Source organism: Pieris rapae, chromosome 1 (assembly GCF_905147795.1).
Source record: "Pieris rapae chromosome 1, ilPieRapa1.1, whole genome shotgun sequence".
Lineage (NCBI taxonomy): Eukaryota > Metazoa > Arthropoda > Insecta > Lepidoptera > Pieridae > Pieris > Pieris rapae.
The window spans coordinates 3,428,296-3,439,227 of NC_059509.1; the positions used below are offsets into that span (position 1 = coordinate 3,428,296).

Sequence of the window (10,932 nt, forward strand, 5' to 3'; positions counted from 1 at the left end):
AATCTCGCATTTTTGGAGTCCAAAAAATCTCTTGGCGAGAAATTTCCTCGTTGTCGTAAGTATAGAGCAAAAGGCGAACTATAATATACTTAATTTAAAAAAAGGGGAATGATAGGTAAATAAGTGCCGTCATTATCAGACTACTTTGTCTATAATTTGCTATGAACCGGTTTTAATCATTCGCTATTGATACCAAAACAATTGCATCTTGACTTCTTTACGATTGTAGATAATTTAGTTTTTGACGGGAGATATGAACAGCACTTAGGTAGGTATTGTTTTAATATTTCACCAATGTTTTGCTGATAATACAATATTTATTAACATTGTACCTACATTTAAACGCTAAACAAAATCTACAGTTATTGAGCTAAGAATATAAACAAATGAAAACCATTCAGCTAAGTTAAACTACGATTACCTACTTGAATGTACAATTATTTTGTAACACCTACCTACGTAGTGGGAGAAATATATTGTATTATGCTCGTGTTTAAGGTATATTCCTATTTGTCTATAAACTCAAACTCAAAAATATATTTATTCATATTAAAGGTAAACATGTACTGTATGGTTGTGATTAATACTGAGAAATAAAAGGGAGCATCTAGTCAAAGCAGTTGGAACCGAACTGATCATTAAATTGATACCAGTAAATAAAACAAAAGCTTTACTTATAATAAAATTATTATTGTATGAAGTTAGTAGGTACTAACTTAGCAGATTAAAATCTGATAATTAAATTTATATGTTTGCTGGCATGGATGGCTTAAGTAGATTTATGCGGATAAAAATATAACCCGATCATTAAATTGATACGAGATGGAAGCATCTAAGATAAAATGTAACTGCAGATTCAAAGGTATCTGAATCAATAAATTGATTATTCCAGGTCGCTCGAAAAAAGTTACTCCTTTCACTGGAAAAGTTTGACTATAACGGTGAATGTACCTCAATAGGTGCACTCCGATAGTGACGGAAACGAGCACTATTCATTTATAAGTAAAGAAAAGGGCCTCTCTTCTACATCTCGGCTGGCTAGACTTACAGGAAGTATTTTATAACATTCCTGGGGCTAATGTCGAACCAACTGAAGGCGAAGACGTATTTGAAGTAGCAATATCAAAACTTGACGCCTACTTTGCACCAAAGCAGAGCAAAGTTTACGAGAGACATATTCAGGCTCCAACAAGAACTAAAAATTTGTTTTGAGACTGAGTAAACAAGCTGATAAATGTCAGTTTGCCAACAGAGATGAAAACATTATCGACCAAATAACGGAAAAATGTTTCCTACCCGAACTGAGGAAAAAGATATTACGGTTTGGAGATGAAATTACAATAGAACAAGTAATCACCGAAGCAAATAATCTTGGAGTTGTTAATAAACAATTAGAAGAGTTTAAAAACCCTCTAAAATCAAACGCGAGTGAAGAAGTAAACAGGATAGATAGTAAATTTCAAAGGAACTTTGATACATCAAGAAATGTTCAACATGGATGCGGTAGATGTGGTAATCCTAGATATTCTGGAAATGATACGAAATGCCCAGCAAGGGATAAAGAATGCTTAAAGTGTGGTCTTTAGGGGCATTTCAGACAATACTGCCGAACGAAACAGACCTTGAAACGGAAAGAGAATATAGACGTGAACAAAAGAAAGGTCGTTTCGACAGGAAGAAGAATGCAAGTTAATCAAGTGGGTGACTCTTCTAACAACGCAGTACATAAAGAAGGAGAAACTGAGTATGTTTTTCATATTGATGACGATGTGGAAATTAATTGCACTTACACAATTGGAAGAGTACAAAGTAAGATGTTGATTGATTCGGTCTGCAAACGGAATTTGATTACGGAAAGAACTTGGGAAAGAAAAACCGAGTTAAAGTGTATAATCAACTCCCAAAACCCGATGTTACATTTATGGCTTATGGTAGCTCTACACCACTGAAAATAAAAGGATCGTTTGAAGCTCAGATACAAGTAGGTATAAAATCCGTAAACTCAAATTTCTATGTTGTTATCGACGGCACTAGAAATCTTTTGGGAAAACTTCGGCACTAGCATTGGGAGTTTAGAAAATTGGATTGAATGCAGAAGTGAATCAAGTAGATTTCCAGATTTTCCCCAAATTTAAAGATGTATTAATCAACTTGCCAATAAATCAAAAGTATGAAAGTGTTCAATAAAAAGCAAAATGTAGAATCACACATAAGAAAATCATCTTTTACAATAACATATTAAATGCACAAGTATTGTTTACATATATATGAAGTAAATAACCTTTCCTGAGATAAGACAATCCACTGATTGGGCATAAACATTACTTTAAATTGCATAATTGTACTGTAAGATCTTAATTCATATAAAGGCACTGTCTGTTTTTAGACTTTATAGTTAAAATATTAACAAAAATTATATATTATAATCCTTGGATCAGTGAGGTCGCCCCGTGAAGCCTGCGAAGTGCCCAAGAAGCTTCTGTGCTTTTGGAAGGAGTAAGGCTGGCTTAGTTTGCTAGGACTTCACGTACAACGGACCTATTTAGCGTCAAAGTGCGTAAATAGAGTCCACATACAATACTATATTATGTTTTCATTGAATTAATAAAACATTTAATTATTGTTTAAATACATGTTCGGTCCTTGTTGAAGACATTAACTTTACACTTTCCACGACAAGGATAACCTCTTGGTTTAATGCTTAAATCAAGTAATATTTCATAATCTTGCACTTCTATTTCTTCACCTTGATATGGCAAATAGCATGTCTTATACAGCATGTGAACTTTACCCACTATTAACTTATAATCAATAAAAGCTCTTCCTATATATAGTGGTTCATTTTGTATTTCTGATGTGCCAGCAACAAATGCATTTTCTGGGATATTGTCATCGGAACATAGCACCCACTTAGCATTATATCCGCATAGTATCTAAAACAAATAATGAATAAATAATATAATTGTAAAATCTTAATTCCATTACAATAACATTTATTAGGAGATATGTTATTTCCATCCTTATGAAAGTAATGTAGCCAGAGTACTACAACACATTATCATTAATTCTATATAGATAAATATTTAGAAGTTTTTTAGAAGGATTTTTTGTCAATAAGTAGAATTTACATATACACACGAAATATTAATGAGAAATACCTGAAAATTGCTTTTCTCATGTTCCTCTCCACCCCAAGCTACATAAGCTTTTCCTTCTTCAGGCACATATTTTCCAGGACAGAGTGACCCTTGATACATAGCTCTAGCTATATATATTGGATTCTTCTCAAATCCACCTATCATTGCATCTTGTGGTAACTTGTGATCATCAATAGCTACCCAATGCAATTTCCCTCCTTTTAAATTTTTTTCTAGGGGCATTTTATACACTTCTGGAGATTCTAAAATAAACCCAAAGTTTTCAATGCTGATAGTAGGAACGAGTATTTCTGAATAAAAAATGACTTACCATGGACCTTCCAATCAAAACCATAATTAGTTTCAAATTTTATATATCCAATAAATTTATCAGCCGATTTACCACCAGTGATGTTCCTAGGGTATGTAAAAAATGTCTTATTCTTTGTTCCCACACATATATCTTTTTTAATCCATGTCATCCAAACCTCCACCTCATTTAAATCTGAGAACTCTTCTGGAAGTGGTAGGCTAGTGAGTATTCCTTCTCCAGTTGTAATATAAACTGTGTGCTTAGCATAATCAAATTGAATCTGAAAATCGTTGTTTATTATATTATTACAATTATATGGAAAGAGTTTATTAACATATATATTAAGGTTAAATAAATTTTCCCAATCATTATAATGTTTTCAAATTATTTTCCTGTTTATGACATAACTGATTAAGATTACTCAAAACTATAATACAATTTACTGACCTCATACAGTTTGTCATGTGGACAATGTTTGTCGATTAGATAAAGAGCAGGTTGGTAATTATGATTTTCTAGTTGTAAATTTGGTTTTAAAATAAACTTATATCCACCAGCATCAGCTTTATACAATTTGTATGGAATTTCTATTGACATAGACACTGAAAATAAGGAAATTGTATATACATATTATGTATAAAAATTTAACAATATTTATAAATGTTTATATGTATAATCTTAAAGTATGCTTACCATCATTTTTTTGCATTTTGTCGATAACTTCTAGTCCATTTGTTTACAATGTGACAAAATTCATAAACTGATTACTGAGTGTGTAAACTATGATTACTGATGAGTTTTTTTTTAATTTTTTTTTTTTTTTTTTTTTTTTTTCTTTGGCTCTAACACTGTTTGTGCATTAGCCAGCGTCAAGTATGGGATTTTTATAATTCGTTGTTTTAATTATTTACAGTTTATGCATAATGAAAAAACTAAGGAAACCAATCGCGACATAACATAAATAATTGAAAGCGCATAAATTTACAAATAATCAGAATAATTAATAATGGAAAAAAATCAAAATTATAGTTTAATGTTATTATTTACAATAAACATACTTATTATACTATATACAATGGGATTTAAATCTCGAAGAAGTAAATAAATATTGGTAGGAAGGGGAACGGACAGAGAAACTAAAGAAGTATATAAGGAAGAATGGTCATACTTAGGACAAGAAAAGAAAACATGATTCAAGTCAGAATAGCTCTCGCCACACTCACAGGCGGTACTAGTTACGATACCGAGTTTGTGCAAATGAACTGGAAGGCTGTTATGTCCCAGACGCATACGGATTATAGTAGAAGTGGCAGTTTTACCAAGCGACAATTTGGCAAACCACGGCTTCCTGGGAACGGAAGACTGTATAGCATACAAGAAACGACCCTTAATCCGGCCGTTCTTTTCCCAACACATATTCCACGAATTGTGGAGATATATGCCGGGCAAAGCAGCAAGATCATGGCCAAAATTCTTGTACGGGTATACGTCACCGGTCACAGTAGCACTGTTAGCCAAACTGTCAGCTTTCACATTTCCAGAGATACCACAGTGACTAGGTATCCAACAAAATGATACTAAATAGTTGTGTAATTGGCATTGCAACAGCTTTCTCCTACATTCAAATATAACATGAAAGAATGGGTTTAGTTTAAGTGAAAATTTTGCTAAGCTCTGTAATGCACTTAAGGAATCGGTAAATACAACGGTTTTTTTGAGTTTGAAACACAGCACATATTCAAGAGCTTTTAGTAGTCCAAAACATTCACCGGTAAAGACCGATGATTCTGGAGGTAATTTAATTTTCTGAACTATGTTGTACTGTTTGTGGTACACTCCAACACCAACACACCCATTGGAGTGTTTAGAAGCATCTGTATACATTTGATGCCAGTTAGGCCATTTCATATTGACATTGGAATTAAAGTTTGCATTAGCATTAAAATCAGATTTTTCAATGCCAATAGAAAAGCATATCTCAGGAGAAAGAAGTAGAGAATCATAAGAAGAGCTAAATAGGGGAAGGATATAAAAGGAATGAGTTGGGGCTTGTAATTGTTTAAATTTCAGAAAGCTTTTTAATAGACAAGGTAAAGGTTTATGTGAAGAGGGTAATTTTTGAGAAAGAGATTCCAGTTTGGAAATGAGGGGATGATTATGGAACTGGGCAGTTCTAAAAATGAATCTATCTGACAGATATTGACGCCTTAAGTTTAATGGAGGGTCACAACATTCTATTTGCAGAGCATTAACCGGGCTCGATTTCATAGCACCAGAAACAATCCTCAAAGCCCTAGACTGTATGAGATCTAGTTTTCTAAAGCCTGCTACATTACCTGGATCTAAGAAAAAGGTCCCAAAATCAAGAACGCTTCTAATGACAGCATTATACACCAACCTCAATGTGGCCGGGTGAGCACCCCACCAAACTCCACTGAGACATCTCAGCATATTCAAGTGTCGCTCACATTTACCAACCACAAATTCGCAGTGTGGTTGACCTGTTAGTTTAGAATCAAGTATAGCTCCTAAGAACTTTACTTGATTATTGACGGGTAATATATTATCGCAATCATATCTTATAGTTGGTGAGGGAGGATTTCTGGATTTAGTGAAAAGTACGACGGTACTTTTTGAGGGAGACAGATCTAGGCCATTTGCATCCATCCAAGATTTTAGGAAAGATAAAGAGGACGAGACACGTTGTTCAGCATTACTTACAGACTTATCAGAGGCATAAATAACCAAGTCATCGGCATATTGTAATATACTAACTGAATCTCCGATAGAGTTTTCTAGGTCATGTGTATAAATATTGTACAATAAAGGACTCAGCACAGACCCTTGTGGCAAACCCTTCCATACCAGCCTACTAGGCATGTAAGGGCCGCCAACATCTAAAATAATTTTCCTCTCTGATAGAAGATTTACAATGAAATTATTTAAAAAATAAGGAACCTTTAATTTATCTAATTTACTTTTTAGAATATGTAACAAAACATTATCATAAGCCGAATTAATATCCAAGAAAGCTGCGACTACTGACTTTTTATTTGTGAAAGCATTACGAATGTCCGTGACTAATATGCCTAAATTGTCACACACACTTTTACCTTTTCGAAATCCAAACTGAGTTGGTGACAGATATTTATTATTTTCTATATACCATTCAAGCCGATTTTTAATTAAATGTTCAACAACTTTTGTTATCACCGATGACAAGACTATAGGACGGTATGATTTAATATCAGATCGAATCTTAGACGGTTTTAAAAATGGCAGCACTATTTGACTTCGCCAAGATGACGGTATGTCATTTGTCAAAAGAACTTTATTTATTAAATTTAAAAAGTAATTTAATCCATTTTCGCCAAGGTGAGACAAAAAGGAATATGGGATCCCATCTTCCCCAGGAGCACTGTCTTTAACGTAACTTAATACACCTTTTAATTCTAATAGCGTAAAAGGTAGATTTAATGAGGAAGGGACAACATCAGAGTTATTTTGTGTAGAAGAGTGGATGAGATCTGGAGCAGAAGGAGGAGCCAAGCGATCAAGGAATTGATCAGCTAATTCTATAGGAAGCAACGACGGGTTAGAAGGATTGATAGCTGACCTAAATCTTTTGATATTTCGCCAAATGACAGAAGAATTTATTCCAGGTGATAAAGAGCTACAATATTTCCTCCAACCCTCAGATTTCTTTTTTTTAAATAGTTTTTTAACCTCTTTCATTACATTCATTAAGACCTCGTATTTTTCCATAGACATATCATTGCGATAATTAAGCTCAGCTGCCTTGCGTTTTTTAATAGCTGTGGTACATTCTTCATCCCACCATGGTGGAGATGACAACTTATTACTACTCGGCTTTTTCCCAGGAAAAACACTATCAGCCGATTCTAACAAAACATCTTGTAAATAATTACTATTTGTGACATTATCTTCTGAGCAATTATTCAGTTTCTCTTCTACTAATAAACTGTATTGACTCCATTTCGAGTCTATGATTTTGTGTTTAAGGCGAGACTTTTTAATAAACATATTACTATTTTTTTTACAGGGAAATGAAATGATTATGGGATAATGATCACTATTGTAAGATGAACACAAAGTAGACCAAGAGAGAGAAGATGCTAAATTGGGAGTACAGATGGACAGGTCAATGGCACTAATTACTTCACCAGGCTTTGTAAGGCGAGTAGGAGAACCCGTATTTAAAATGCACAGGTTATACATGTCTAAGATATCCAATAATTCATACCCGTACCTATTTGATACTGAACTACCCCACGATGTATGATGAGAGTTGAAATCACCTAGAATCATGAAAGGCTGAGGGAGAACTGAAATTAAGTTTTTAATTTCATTGAATATTTGCAAGGAGGGGTGAGGGACATATATAGAGACAAAACAGATACCATCAACAATAGCTGTAATGATAGAAAAGCTGTTACTATGTGAAGGAAGAGGGAAGGAAGAAAAGATGCTTGAGTTTCTGATGAGCAGGCATACACCACCATACCCATCAGCCCTGTCTTCTCTTAAGCAAGAATAACCAGGGATTTTGAATACCTGATCTGGCTTTAGCCAGGTTTCAGATAAAGAAAAAATAAAAGGATTAAAATTATTTATAATGTGTATAATTTCATGCTTTTTGTTTATAATACTGCGGCAGTTCCATTGAACTAACCTGTCCATGTTGGCCATTATTATTATCAGTGTAGGAATTAATTAAATTAGCAGCGTGGGACGGTATAGATAAATTAGGTTGAGAAAGTAATTTAATTAATGTAGTAATTAACTCTATTATTGTCTGTTGTGAATTTGCATTAGGCGATGATGGTAATGCACATCCATTAGAAGGCTCTGGCATATTGTAGTCTCTTACAAGAGACTCATGTGCTACATGATCGAAACCTTTACTGTGTTGAGGAGGCGTTCTGGGTTTAGTGAAGACTGTTTTTTTATAAGATATTGTACGTGGAGGTGGTGAACCAGGCAATACTGTATTTCCACCAGGAAGAGATTTACTTGGGAGAGAGGATACAACATCAGCAAATGATTTCGAAATTGGGGGATGTAATTTTGACGCTTCAATATAAGATAAGCTATTCTCTGCCATTGTTACTTTTATATCTGTTTGTCTCACATATTCTGGGCATTTTTTGCTTGAAGCAAAGTGCAGCCCAGAGCATAAGCAACAAGAACCATGGTCTTCCTCTACATTACAAGTATCTCCAGTGTGGCCTTGACCACACTTGTAACACCTGGGCTTTGACCTGCATTGGACCTTGGTGTGCCCAAAGCGACAACAATTAAAGCACTGAATTGTGGGATACACATACAATTTAACCGGCATAGAATTATAACACATAAATATCCGTTTAGGCAAAACTTGTCCATCAAATGTAAAAACAACTGTTTGTGAAGGTTTCCACGTAGGTGAGTTATTGACCATGATTTTATAATTAAGTCGCCTGATTTTTATAATTTCCCCACACCCAATGGGTATGTTAGTGTTTTCCATAATATCTTCAGGAGACCATTCCGTTGGTACTCCCCTAACCAAACCCATCCTTGTAATATTGAAAGTAGGGATAAAAGCTTTCATGTTGTTAGTTGGTAAGCAGTTTGAATTTATAAAGCTGTTTGCGTCTGTATATTTACTAAAAGTTAATGTCATTTTATTTCTGCCAATACGTTTTAAACTACCATCTACAATATTTTTAAACAGAAATTTTTTTAAAAATCTCCCGAATACAACTGGGTGTAAAACTGTGCTATCATCATCAGCAGACTGTACTTTCTGCACATGTACCACAAACGGGCCGTGGTCATTGGCATCGTAACTAGCCCTACCAATTTGTGTGGTGGGTTTAGAAGATATACCGGTGGAAAGAGGCATTGTTGTCTTATTTGTGGAAGGACTAGGTGGAGGCAAATTGTTGGTTGGTGGTGTCACAGTGGTCTCAGCAAATTCATCTGTGCATTGACAAGAATGACTGTCTGAGGGTTTAGAGTGTTCTGTAGTACTTTTGCGTTTCCTTTTATTGCAATGTTTGCACATTTTATGTAAATTTTGCCTGTGACTGCGCTTCAGCTTCCTTTTAGAGGCCAAAGAACAGTCTGAATCCATACCGGATTCATTAGATATGGTGATAAATGCAACCGCGGGGGGCGCCGTGCCCCCCGGGTCCGGGGGCTCGTTCATAAAACTCAGAAAAGCTTACCAAAACTCGAAGAAAGAAGAAGAAAAATATAAATAATAATACAAATTATAAATATATACAATATTTAACTATTCTGATCACTAAATTTTTAAAAAATATTATTTTACAGAAAATTCAAACAAAAATCGCGCCCGCCAAATTAGAAGCTTCCCGCGTTTTTTTAATTTTTTTTTAATTTATTTATTAGCCGGATACTTGACTGATAAGTTATATTCAGTGATGCCACCTCCTACAAAATGTTCCCCCTAGAACCAACTTCAAATACCCCTAAATGTCTATCAGAACCCCTAAAGTTATTGTTGTAAAAGTGCCTTTTTGAAATAGAGGTAATTTCAAAAAGGAATCAAAATACGTTGAAGCAGTAAAAAATAGCTATTGTAATTATGTAAATACATTTTACATATTTATATATGCTAATTAATAAACGATAATAACAATGAGATGAAACGATTCTTTGATTTTTAATTTTTAACTCTTTTTTCTTCGAATTCAGTTATTCTTAACATTTCTTGACATACAATTTTTTTTGCTTTTCGTCAATTTCTTGTTTGAAGTACCTCCTAAATAACCCACCTCAATAAATATACCTCCTAAAACAAACCCCTGGCCATCTTGTTTCCCCTTAAATTTGGGGAGAAAACCCCCAAGTTGGCATTACTTATATTTGATGTACATAGTACATACTAGATAGTACATACAGACTACATAGTTACGTAGGTAGAAGTAGTAGTAGTTAACAGTAATTTAATGGTTATCAGTAGCGTATATGCAACTATCAACTTAAGCCATTGACGCTATGGACTCCCTCCATCCCATATCTATATTTGTGGTTTAAAGATCTTAAGATTTAATATCATATATAATATCACTGAAATCACTACCGTAGGTATTTACCATGGAGTGTTACGAGTAGTTGATCGGATTGATAACTGCTACTAAGTTTCATCATGACATCCACAACTTAGCGTTATTTAAAGCCGTTTTTGCCTCACACCATAACTAAGTGGAACCATCTACCCACTAGAGCATTTCCGAACCAACTCGACTTAGGGTTCTTCATGAAAAGAACGTACCCATTCTTAAAATGCCGGCAACGTTCTCGCGAGCTCTTTGGTATTGGACGTTTCCATGAGCGGTATCACTTAACATCAGATGAGATTATAGAAAAAAAATCCCGGTTTGGTTGCATACGAACACAATTACTAAAAATGAATGTAAATGAATGTATAATATACTTATGAATAATAAA

The 10,932-nt window shown here is 34.3% G+C and overlaps 1 protein-coding gene across 1 annotated transcript; it reads right to left on the reverse strand.

Annotated features, from left to right (window-relative positions):
* Window positions 1–1,273: 1,273 nt before the first annotated feature.
* LOC110994847 lies at window positions 1,274–4,272 on the reverse strand. Its single transcript, XM_022261727.2, has 5 exons — window positions 4,144–4,272; window positions 3,898–4,052; window positions 3,469–3,730; window positions 3,159–3,400; window positions 1,274–2,933 (listed from the first exon to the last, which is right to left on the reverse strand). Exons 1-5 carry the CDS (start codon window positions 4,157–4,159, stop codon window positions 2,625–2,627), a joined length of 984 nt encoding a protein of 327 aa, XP_022117419.2. The 5' UTR covers window positions 4,160–4,272; the 3' UTR covers window positions 1,274–2,624.
* Between the last annotated feature and the right edge of the window lie 6,660 nt (window positions 4,273–10,932).